Source organism: Poecilia formosa, unplaced genomic scaffold (assembly GCF_000485575.1).
Source record: "Poecilia formosa unplaced genomic scaffold, Poecilia_formosa-5.1.2 Scaffold70, whole genome shotgun sequence".
NCBI classification, from domain to species: Eukaryota; Metazoa; Chordata; class Actinopteri; order Cyprinodontiformes; family Poeciliidae; genus Poecilia; species Poecilia formosa.
Window position 1 is genome coordinate 577,846 of NW_006800009.1, and position 12,472 is coordinate 590,317.

Consider the following 12,472-nt stretch of genomic DNA (forward strand, 5'->3'; position numbering starts at 1 on the left):
CCAGGGAGAAGTTGCAGACTTCATACAGAAACACTCAGGCTGGGATCCAAACCCAGTACTTCCTTGCTGCAGGGTAAAAGTTTTATAACTGCAACATGCACTCTGTAATTATCTTCAGAAAAGCAATATATACACATACATAAAAAATAATAATTATACGTTTATTTGTTTCCTAAGGGTATTTAAATGTTCCTGCATGTGGAGGAATACATCAGAATAAAAGTTTCAGATTTAAATGTGTTTAATTTGACAATAATTTAGAGTTGGGTAACTGAGAGCAGCGAAACAAACCAGCCTGCTTTCTGTTTCTGTTCCTGCTGAGGATGCGCGCGCTCCCGCTCCGGCGAAGCGCGAGACAGAGAGCCCGTGAGCAGCCAGCCCGGCGGACGGAAACATCACGTGGTGACACATCTTTACGACTGACGTCACCGTTCCCATCTCCAAGCAACCTCTTCATCAGCATTCGCGTCACCGAGCGCCCTAGCCGAGCGGTTGCCCAGCAACCCGTGCGTCGCGCTCGGGTCCGGCCTTGCCTCGCACCCAGCTCGGAGCTCTGACGCGGGTGTGACGTTAATGAGGTGGGTATCAATTTGTTATGGTGGCTGGGGGAGCGAGCGGGGGGAGGAAAGGAAGGAAGGGAGGAGGAGGAGTTCCCTCTGCGAGTGCCGAAGCCCTCAGCTCTGCATTCCGGCGGAGCTTTCAGGCACACACCGACCGCAGCGCAGTCCCGGGCCGAAAGCCTTCCTGTGAGCTCAGAGAGGAGAGCTGAAGGGAAAAGTTGCACCGCGCGTGGTTCCCGCAGTTTTTCCTTCTTTGAAGCGTTTGTTTTTCGGAGCTGTGGTGGAATGGTTCACTTTTCGTCACACAACAGTCTGAACTGTGAGAGAAGGCGCTTTATGTCTTTCTAAGGTAAGACTTTATCACTTTTCATGGCTTAATATTTGGTTTATAGTCCGTCGTCGCAAGAAACAAACAAACAATAAAAGTACACAAAATGTGTAAATAAATAATTTGGCTACTTTAGTCATGTGCGATAATTTCTCATTTTACTTTTTAGCCACTTTTAGTTTATTAAAGATTGTTCGGTGTTTGATTTGTGGAATTGGAGTGACTTATAATAAAATATCAGACTTCTTTAACAAAATATGTATATCTATTATGAATAATAATAACATTTCCAATAACAACAACAACAACAATAATAATAATAATAATATATTTTTGACATCTTTTTCGTTGATTTCCTAGGTCTGTATAGGTTTAATAGAGATTACGGTATATTAAATGAGTAATTTTTTTTGCTCGTTTTTACAGGTACAAGCCTGCCTTTATCTAAGCATTGCTACTACAGTTGGTGCACCATGGTGATCATGACAGACACCAGCAGGGCTGCTCAGCCCAGCCCTGCGCAGGGGAGGCCACTTCAGGTCGGCTTCTATGAGATCATCCGCACCCTGGGGAAAGGAAACTTTGCAGTGGTGAAACTGGCCAAGCACAAAGTCACCAAAACACAGGTCAGCAGCCTTTCTCCTAACATATAATTATTTTAAAATGCATGCCTTTTTTTTTTAATTTATATATATATATTTTATTTATTGCATGCTAATTCTTTTTCATGCATTTTATTTTCCAGGTGGCAATAAAGATCATTGATAAGACCAGACTGAGCCCCTCTAACCTGGAGAAAATTTACAGAGAGGTGCAGATAATGAAGCTGCTGAACCATCCCCATATCATCAAGCTCTACCAGGTGTGTGTCGTATCTTATCTCGTCTCTGCTGCGGTTTTGCATGGGGTGCAACAGTACGCGTGCAGATTACTGGAAGGCGTGCAGTTTCTGAGTTTCCCTCTCTATGTTTGGGAGTTTGTCTAAGTTTGTGTGGAAAACTTTGCACATTTAACAGTGCTGGACTGCAGAGGCACTGTGCGTCATTATTGCACACATCAGGAAATAGCAGTGGCAATAAGTAAGAAGGAAATAAGGGGCATTTGGCATGTAAGTGGTTTTCACCAGCTGGTGGTGCGCTGCTGATTCTCAGAGTACTCTAAATCATAAGTACAGCACAACAGCATTAGTTCAATCCTATTTGACCTCGCTCACTATCTCTCTCGCTCTGCGCAAGGACATTTATGGGCACCAGTCGATTGTGGAAACAATGCATTTGTAGCATGTTTTTTTTTTTATTACATAATGATATGTTGGCTGAAGAAATGTGGGCTTAGGAGCAGTCAGGTGAGTGCTGGTGAAGGAAGTGTGCAGGATCAGAACATTAAGTCCAATTAGTACTTGTTAAAGCCAAGTGCAATGTGTCTGCGCCTCACGTGAAAGCCTCCTCACAAAGCGCTGCTTTACTCCTAATCAAATTGAAGACTTAGTGAGAAGAATCCGCTTTTACCATCTCAGCTGACCTTGCAGGCACTTTGGCACACGTCTGGCAACAAACACACAAACAAATACCCCTGGGTAACAAGCAAAACAAGCGCAGTTTTATTATTATTCTCTCGCTTTTCATTTTGCTGCCTTTGTGGATTACTTTATGTCGGATTGTAAGGTCTGAGCAAGACATTATTTCTGGGAATCCCCCCCTCCAAACATTACTTCTCCCCATATGCAGAGGTACATATAAAATCAATATTGATCTATAATCATAATTAGCGGAATGACAGCAATCTAATGTACTTCTTTAGTGTGTTTTTACAATTGAATTAAAAAGTAATTCTCTAATTATCTTATTTTCTTCGCCTTGACGTTTCTTCATCAGCAGTTCTATGTGCAGCTCAGAATAATTTTTGCTTACACCCTCCATAGAAAATGCAGAAAATCAAAAAAATCATTGTGCATTTCAAAACTGTGATGAAACGATGATGCTGACATGTTGGGATTAATTTTGCACGAGCTGCATCTTAGTTGGATTTATCTGACTGAATAGTTAAAATAACTAGCTCTAGTAAAACACACCGTGGTTTACCTGTATTCACCTAGACATTCACAGCTAACATGAACATGATGTTCATAATTAAGCAGAAATGCAACAACGTTTTTTTTTTTATTTTGATACATAAAATACAGAAACAACACCCACTAATATTCACAGCATATTTTTTTTAAGTAAATCTGCACGTAGCCCAAAAAAACAAAATCTATTTTCTTCTTCTCTTCTCTTTGTAGAGTAGCACAACTCAAATGCCCAGTCTTGACTAGCAAACACTAAGCTCTCTCTGTAAATGGATTGACATGATTCAACCTGTGAGGAATGTGAAGATGATTAATGTCTGAACGCTGAGGCTCTAGCGGGCTGAAGAACCGATTGATGTTCTGCGCGCTTTGTCTCGGAGCAGCTGAAGCAATTTAATTTGGTTAATTAGTCATGAATCTAGTAACTGATGATAAAGGGTGGTGTTACATCACTCCGATGGGTCTTGTGTTTGTCTCTAGCCTCTTTGTGACCTAGCCTCTGGCTGTTGGCTTGATGGAGACGATGCTAGTCACATAATCCTCTCCTTCCTGAACAAAGGAAGGAATCTGGCATAAGGCAGTCTTATGATCTTTGTGTCTGTGCTGTTTTTTTTGTTTTTGTTTTTTTGCTTTGCTGCTGCTTTCTCTCTTCTACCATCATCATGGGAACAAGATCCGTTTTCCCTCCCGCATCATCAACAATAGCTGACCTTTCTTTGTCGTTTCATCCAAGCCCCTTGGGTTCAGAAATACGCCAATGGTGGGGCACTGAGCGTAAACTTAGCCAATCTCCTGTAATGTAAGCAAAAATGGAGGTGAAGGTTTTTCTGTGAGGCTTTTCAAATGTAAAATATGGCTGAATGGGGGCCTTTAAAGCAGCAGGTGTATGACGTTAGCATCACCTCAAGGTGACTGAGCTCCAGAGAATGGCTCTATCTCACAGATAAACACTGTTTTCCTCTTGGTGGACTGAGTATACACTCACCCCCCCTTTGGTTTTCTAAAGAGTCTGGACAAAATAAAACTCCTCCATTCAGTGGAATTTGGTGACATTCAGTTGAAAACCAGCCGGCGGCATTATCCATACAGGCTCTTTGTCATCTGACGGAAAATTGCTTTGTTGTGCAACCTTTCAGCTGAAACTACTCCGTCCCCGGGGGCCTCAGAGGAAACGGAGGCCCTCTGTGAGCTCCAGGAAAGGACTGGGACTTTTACCGCACGTACGCTGCTTTTAATACAAAAGACAGGCCCCGTGTGAGCAAGCCTGTGTGAAACTGTTGCACTTTCTTCGCCAAAAGGAGGCTGGGGAATCGTGAAATGAAACACTAGCATCTGTTGCCAACTGGTACTAGCCACTGGCTAACACTCCCAGTCGTTTAAGTAGCTGGTCTGCAAGTGAATGTTAAGAATTTTAGTTAGGGTTTGTGTTGACATGTGTAAACTGGTGTTTAAAACATGATAAAAATGCGTTCAGGAAATTGGTCGGCTTATGTAACGCGATGGAAAGGCTTTGGTATTTTTGCAACGAGTGGAACAAGTTTATGGAGAAGTATGTGAAGGAGGTTTTGGTGGTTAGGAAACGTCTCGCGGCTGCACAGGAATTCTTGGAACAAGTTTTACACTTGACTCAGTCATTTAAAACTCGCCTTTCTCTCTCCTAGGTCATGGAGACCAAAGACATGCTGTACATTGTCACAGAGTATGCAAAGAATGGAGAGATGTTCGGTAAGTTCTCATCTGATCCGGATAGTTTGACACGAAACCCTTTGACTTTCATATTAAGCATGCAAAAGTGTGGAATTCGCTTTTAAAATTTCCCAGCTCTGGATAAATATGGAAAAAAGGAAAGTAATTATGAAAAACATTAGAATTTTTTAGGCTTTTTAAAAATTTTCTAAAGAACAAAATCCTAGCAATGCTAATAATAATAAAGTCGTCTATTTAATTTGTCATTAAACGTCATGCTTCATCTCAGATTAGCCACTAAAACGTCCGTTCTCCTTCTGCCCTCTCCCCCTGCAGACCACCTGACCTCAAACGGCCGCATGAGTGAAGACGAGGCACGGAAGAAGTTCTGGCAGATCCTCACGGCCGTGGACTACTGCCACCGGCATCACATCGTTCACCGTGACCTCAAAACCGAGAACCTGCTGCTGGATGCCAACATGAACATCAAACTGGCCGGTAGGTCTGCAACATAAACCGCTCGCTGCTCTCAGATTTACTGGGAAGCAAAGCGCGAGACAGAGTTAATTGGTTTAAGAGTATCTGCAGCCGCTCTGGGATTTCTAAACGGCTATCATTAAATCAGTGCTGATTGAACGTGAACGATTGAGTCTGTTCACTAGGACAGATATTAAGCAGTGAGCATGTTTCTCAGGATGTTCCTCTGATAGACGCGTTTGTTTGTGCCTTGTAGACTTTGGATTTGGGAACTTCTACAACGCAGGGGAGCCTCTGTCTACGTGGTGCGGCAGCCCGCCTTACGCTGCTCCCGAAGTGTTTGAGGGGAAAGAGTACGAGGGGCCACAGCTTGACATTTGGGTAAGCACGCAATGGATAAAAACAAAACAGCTAACTGGAAGTTTAAAGCATAAATTAATCCTTTCTGCTTTCTGCTCACAGAGCCTCGGCGTAGTGCTTTACGTTCTGGTCTGCGGCTCTCTTCCGTTCGATGCTCCCAGCCTTCCCGCTCTCAGACAGAGAGTCACCGAGGGACGATTCAGGATTCCCTTCTTCATGTCCCAAGGTACACACCTCCTTTTTTTTTTTTTTGACAAAATCTGAAAGTGAACTACCCAGAAACAGTCGGGCTCATTGCAAATTTTTTATTTTTACCCTCGACAGACTGTGAAAATCTGATCCGTAAGATGCTAGTGGTGGACCCGGCCAAAAGGATCAGCGTAGCCCAGATCAAGCAGCACCGCTGGATGCTGGCCGACCCATCAGCCGCCCACCAGACCCTCAGCCATTCCCTCACAGAGTACAACTCCAACCTGGGCGATTACAGCGAACCGGTGCTGGGCATCATGAACACGCTGGGCATCGATCGCCAGCGGACAATCGAGGTGAGAAAAAAAGCTTCTCGTAAATATATTTACGCTCTTGCTATTATTACTTGAGGTTCGAGTCCCTCCTTGGAAAAAGTGGCACCACAACATGATGCTGCAGATCAACCAGTCGACTGAAGTGTTTAATTTCCGTCACTAATCTACTGTTCCTTTTCCCTCAGTCTCTGCAGAGCAGCAGCTATAATCACTTTTCCGCCATCTACTACCTGCTGCTGGAGCGAGTGCGAGAGCATCGCGCTCAGCAGCTGAGCCGTCAGTGTGGGACCTGGAGCCAGAGGCCTCGCAGCACGTCCGACTCCACCGGCCCAGAGGTCAGCGCTCCACCAGGATGTACAAAACTCAGACCTGTTTTCATCTAAAGCTTAAGTCAAAAGCTGATTTATTTTTATTGTTGGTCTGTTCTCTAGGTCATCATGGAGTCCAGTGAGAGTTTTAGAGCTACTCCTTTCTCACTCCCATCCAAAAACACTCCTCCTGTTTACTCCGAGGTGGAGTGCGACCAAGGTGGACTATTCCAGGTAAATTGAAAACCTGACGTCCTTCATCAGCTCTCTGTCATAGGTAGAGGCCATTTATATTTAGGTTGCATGAATCAAAAGTCTCATTTAAGTTAGAAGATACAGTGTGGACGTTTTTTTGTTTGTCAAAATGTCCGGCGTGGCGACGGGAAGTTTTTAAAAATGATTTTGTGACCACTTAGCTAATATTTTGTCTATGTTTTTGCTAGAAATAAACAACATATACTTTTCAAACAATCAAGTCGGAAGTGCGTTCAAGAAACAAACGACCCGTCGCCGCCCACAACCTTTTCTTGGAATAATTTTGCTTTTGGAGCTTAGAGAGTCTTGACAACTTGGAAATTCAGCACCGGGTCTCCATCAACAACCGCCTTGCTCCTTCTGCTTTTCAGCGGGTGGTGTTCCCGGTGGAGGCCAGCCTGAACAGACTCCTCTGGAACCGCTCCATCTCACCCAACAGCCTTCTGGAGACCAGCATCAGCGAGGAGGTGCGTCCCAGGGACCTGGAGGAGGAGGAGGCCACGCAGAGCCTCGGGCCCTTGCTTCCGCCCACAACGTCCCGCAGACACACTCTGGCCGAGGTCTCCGCCCGTTTCCACCAGTGCAACCCTCCATGTCAGTATTCATTGTAAGCATGACTACATGTTTCACCCTGCCAGGTCAGGATGTTAAGACTTCCTCTGCTCTGTCTCTGCAGGCATTGTGGTGAGTCCCTCAGACGGAGCGTCGTCAGACAGCTGTCTGAAGTCCTCATGCAGTCCGGCTCCCACACTGCAGTCTGCTGTGGGGGAGATGTCAACACTTCTGGCCTCCAGGGCTGAAGGTGGAGCGGGGCTTCCTGCCGGAGCTCCTCTGGCTCTCTCCTCCCACCTGGTTCCCCAAACTCAGAGCAGCCTGCCCGCTGTCAGCTTCCAGGAAGGCCGCAGGGCCTCCGACACTTCCCTCACACAAGGTAAGCACTCACACCACCGCCTCCAGAACGACCCGACCTGCCGTGTGTTTGCACCGTGTCACCTTAAGGTTTCTGTGTTCCTGTAGGCCTCAAAGCTTTCCGCCAGCAGCTGAGGAAAAACACGCGCACCAAAGGCCTTCTGGGGCTGAATAAGATCAAAGGTCTGACCAGGCAGGCCGTTCCCCCGCCCACCTCCAACCGCGGCAGCCGAGGCTCCCTCGGCCCGGCCTTCTCTGAGCATCGCAGCATGCTGGAGGAGGTGCTGCACCAACAAAGGTGAGACTCAAAACTTTAATTTTCTTGAAGTTTCTAAGAGGAAAAATGTCCAGCAGAGGAATTCACTGCAAAAAATAAAAAAATGTTGCCAAGTATTTCTGGTCTAGTTTCTAATACACTTAAAATAAGACAAAACTATCCCACTAGAAACTTTTCAGCTTGACATAGTACTAGTACTTTTTCCATCAGTGTTAAGGAACTTAAGGACTTAAGGCAAGCGCCTATATCTTGCTGCAAAGTTACTTGTAAGTTACTTTTGTCTTATTTTATGTTTACCACAATATTTACATGATAAACTAGACCAGAAATACTTGAGTAATCCCAAAAAGTCAATTAAAGTTCTTCTCATTTAAGGAGAAGAAATTGTTCTTAGTTGTGATGTCTGGAAATGTGATCAGTAGAAATTTTAATGGTAGATTTGTATCCTGACTTTAGAGCAGCATCTAATTCTTTGCATCTGTTTCCAGGATGCTGCAGATTCAGCACCAACCTCAACCTCAGGTCCAGGCCCCTCAGACCGGACCTACCCAGAACCCCCTGCTCTTCCTGGCCCAGCAGCAGTCGCCCTCTCCTCCACCCACATCCACGTTCTCCCCTTCCTCCATCTTTGATGCTCCTGCCGTCCAGCCCGCCCTGCCTCCTCCCCCTCCTCCTGCTCAGCAGCCGACTCCGACAGGCTTCTGGCGTCAAACCCTGGAGACCTCCTCCTTCTCCGGCTGCTCCTCGTCTACATCCAGCTGCTACTCCTCCTCCCTGTCCCCCGTGGCCTCCGCCGCCTACCTGCTCGAGGCGCGCCTGCACATCAGCCAGCAGCCCCAGCCTCTCCCCTTCGCCGTCCTGCAGCAACCTCAGTCTGCCGCGCAGGTCCCCTTCCCCGTCCAGTCCAAGCTGGCCATGTGGAGCATGGGCCCTGCCTCCGGCGCCGACGCCGGCATGCAGGAGCTGGGCCTGGCCGGACAGCAGCAGCTCGGCAGCTGCGTGATGGTGAAATAAAACGGAGGACTGTCCCCAGGAAACAACAGAGCACAACTGAGCGAAAGAAACAAAAAGTTGATGCAAGCGACAAACTGGCACGTGAGCATGTGTCCACTTACGTGTGTTTGTTTTGAGACCATATAAGCTAAAGACTAAGCAATAACCAAACTCTGGATGAGGCGGTGAATTCAGCAGCCAGAGAAGCAATAAGAGCGAACGGCTCTCTTCCAGCTCTCCGACGGACTCACTTGAATGAGATCAGCTGAAAATTTTGACTCGAATTCTGATGCTGTCTAAGTGAACAAGAAGATTCCCTCCTCTGCTCTTTGTTCGACTTCTTCTTTGGTTAATTAAGACCAAAATTCTTCCCCACTTTGTTCGCCTTTCTGGAGACTTTTCTCTGTAGCAGTGCAATGAACATGCAGCACAGCGCGCTGAGCTCGAAAGCGTTCACTGAAGAAGGACTGTGTATCGAAACTGTGACGAATTTTTGTTTGTTTGTTCCAATGCGGGATTGTTTATGCTGCGCAAAATGCTGCTTTTTACCTCAAGCTGCAGGAAGACTGCGATGTAGTAATCGACCAAAACTGCTGAATGAAGAGGTGGTTTTGTTGATTTAGCTCAAGCACAAACAGGTACATCGGGGTGAAGATCCACAGTGTCTTCGTTTGCTGGGCGGCTCCATGTTAGATGCTTTTACTACCTCCTCAGGCAACAGGGTGAAATCACACTAGAGAACACGTTTTCACGTTAGACATGGAAGAGCAGACGCGTTGCTGCCCTGTAGAAATGACAGGTCGTCTCATCCGCCATATTGTGAGTGGCAAATTGGCCTTGGAGAGAAAACTAAGCGAAAATAAGAGAAACACTAAAAGTTTACGTTCAACTAAATTGTTCTTGTATGCAATATTTGTTCACTTAATACCAACAGTGACAAAATAAAATTTTGATTTGATGTAAAAATAATGAACAACATCAGTGAGCAAATTGACAAGGGTTTTTCTATTATGCTTCACCTAAATCCCTCAGGACAGAACTACCTTCCATACGCTTTTGCCCTCACACTATTGCGACGTTGACCTGCGACCCGGACGCTCCTGAGGCGTCTCCACTTCTGTGTCCTTGTTTTTCACTCCCAGTGTATCAGAGGAAAGCTGGACAGAACAAAGACTGTGGGAACAGTGCAATATTTCACACAGAAGATTGACGGAATTACAAGGTTAAAAATTAGGTGTTTTGCCTGAGGTTTTCCTTCGTTTTATTTATATTTTTTTTATCTTTATTTGTGTTTGATCTCGCTTTGCTTGCTGGCCGACCAGAAAAGGTACTCGTTATTTTGCAATCCAATAAACATGATACTGTAGTGATTTAGAGGAAGGCATTTAAAACAACAAACAAACAACTGCTGCTTCATCCTGCAGAGTGCTCGTAGTGAACAGAAAGGAAGAGAATTTGGGGTTTTTACCAAAGAGTGAACAGCACAGGTGATCTGTCACAGACACACTACTGACTTTTTCCTTTTATTTTCAAATGCTGTCTCAAGATGTAGCCGGGTGGTTAGCAACCATTTTTATGTGATCTGAAACTCCTGCTGGCCACCAAATCCGAAAGCTACACCTTTTCTTTGTATCTCTAGCTGTTACTGTCAGGACCATGGTTGTGTTCTCTCTTTTTTGTACTTTTTTAGAAAAGAAGAAGAAGAAAAAGGAAATGAAACAAAAAAAAATAAAAAAATAAACCTAAATATAGCAATACCATTTTGTGAAGGAAGCTGAACTTTATTCAGTGGCTACAACCTTAGTTCAGATGAAGCGATGTGTGTTATTGTGTGTTCAGTTCTTTGTCTCATATCTGTGAAACATCTCATAGGAGAGCAGTGTTCCTCCAGGCTCCTGGACCTGGAAACGTGCAGTGTTGATATTCCAGTTTTTGGTTGATTGCACTCACTCACCACCGACACTTGTGCCTTTTACTCCAACAAACTCTCAATCAGAACCTTCCGTCTCAGATTGTGACTGAAAAAAGGATGATGCATGCTTTCATTCATTCATTCATTCATTCATTCATTGGTCCCTCTGAAAAAATGTTTTAAGTTTGCTGTTGTAACAGAAGCAAAATTTGCACTTTATTTCATGTTAAGGATTTTCTTTCATTTGTTGGTTTCTCATGATGGAAGGAAAAAAAAACTGTCAGACACTAAGAATTGTGATGCAAATCAATAAGATGATCCTTTGGATAAAAACTTCAGATAATAAGAAGTATTTCCTGTTTGTTTTTTAAAATTGTTACTTGACTGAGCATGATCACGTCTTTATGTGTGTGTGCGTGTGTGTGTGTGTGTGTGTGTGTGTATAAGTGAAGAGGAGGACCAGAAGGACGAAGGAGAGAGAATATTTGTTTAAGAAAGATTGTTTATTTATGTGGCTATTTATTTAAATAAAGTTCACTTCCTGAAGTATGAGCCGTGGTCTCTGCATTTTTCTATATCAGATGTTTCAAATGATCTTCTGTTTTTTATTTGCTTTGGGATGGAGTGAAGAGTGACTAAATGAAACCTATCTCTGTCATCCCCAGGCATAGACAGGAAGCAATGGATTTCTCATTAAACTTAAAAAGAAACTGCATACAGTGGATGTAAAGAAAAAGGAATAGCAGTAGTTAAAAAATGTTGCAAGTCATTTCAAAACTTTTCCAAAGTATTAAGTGACCTGTACCCTGTACAGTTAACTTAAGAAATTAAAAAAGGAAGAATGCAATAAAATACATGACTTTAGATTCATCCAAAAACATTGAATGTTTGAATCCAATCCAATCAACAACATATTCATTAAATGCTAAGCACGTTTTGTCAGCCAGCTTTTTCTCATTTCCCCCGGAGTAGATTAATAAAAAAGGGTTTGGGATACATTAAAGTTCTAAACCAGCACTTTTACATACACAGAATTAAGTAGGGTTCAATAGTTTATATTAGATTGTCAGGAGTACCAAGAAATGCAGCACTGGTAATTTTGTGAAAAATAATTCTTAATGGATGTTTTTGTTTTCTTTTCTTTTCTTTTTATCCCCTGCCGTATAAACGTTCTCAAATTAAAGACAGGAAATGTGTCAATTTTTAATAAAGGAAAAAAAATATTCTACTGCAATACAAGATTAATTTACTGTGTTTTTGACACGTCACGTCTTCTTAATACACAAAAAATGAAACAAGTGGTGCAGCAGGATCACAAGTTACTGGCATTAGCCCTCGGTGTTTCCTGTAAATGGATCTCTCCCAATCCTCTTCCAACGAGGCTCGCTGATGACAATGATGCATCTGACCCCGGCGACCTTCCCGCTGATCCAGGACAGGTGTCTGACAGGAAGAGCTATGCGCTATGCAGGAGTCAAATGACGCAACGTGAGGAACTGAACGACCCGCCGCAAACCGAGTCGACTCTGCTGCGATGCCCCGTCGCTCGCTACTATCCCCTCATTGATGGGGGCAAGAGATGCATGTTTAAAGTTTGCGGATTTCCCTCATGACACACATTTAAATTGTTGCAAGCCAATACATGAGCCATCCGCGTAATATACGTCTCGACATTTGGCTCATGGCTGCCTGCCGGGCAGAAACCTCGGCCTGACAGGAACGTTAATGACCAGCTGGCACAGACATATCAGCCCTCAGCTGCTGCCCGCTGCTGATCTGGTATCAGCCGGCCGACGTGCTCCACATAACACAGAG

General features: G+C 44.3%; 1 protein-coding gene across 1 annotated transcript; it reads left to right on the forward strand.

Annotated features, from left to right (window-relative positions):
- Positions 1–334: 334 nt before the first annotated feature.
- On the forward strand, positions 335–11,206 carry sik1 (salt-inducible kinase 1). Its single transcript, XM_007555376.2, has 14 exons — positions 335–909; positions 1,315–1,514; positions 1,634–1,750; positions 4,618–4,681; positions 4,979–5,140; positions 5,376–5,500; positions 5,582–5,705; positions 5,804–6,024; positions 6,189–6,338; positions 6,435–6,545; positions 6,938–7,160; positions 7,243–7,497; positions 7,584–7,773; positions 8,241–11,206. Exons 2-14 carry the CDS (start codon positions 1,362–1,364, stop codon positions 8,764–8,766), a joined length of 2,421 nt encoding a protein of 806 aa, XP_007555438.1. The 5' UTR covers positions 335–909; positions 1,315–1,361; the 3' UTR covers positions 8,767–11,206.
- The last annotated feature ends 1,266 nt before the right edge of the window (positions 11,207–12,472 follow it).

What these genes read in the sequence shown, in the direction of transcription:
- sik1 (XM_007555376.2), top strand. Translation starts at nt 1,362, where the DNA reads ATGGTGATCATGACAGACACCAGCAGGGCTGCTCAGCCCAGCCCTGCG. An exon ending in TCCCTTCTTCATGTCCCAAG is followed by an intron (nt 5,706 to 5,803) that starts GTACACACCTCC and finishes TACCCTCGACAG; the next exon opens with ACTGTGAAAATCTGATCCGT. An exon ending in CCGACTCCACCGGCCCAGAG is followed by an intron (nt 6,339 to 6,434) that starts GTCAGCGCTCCA and finishes TCTGTTCTCTAG; the next exon opens with GTCATCATGGAGTCCAGTGA.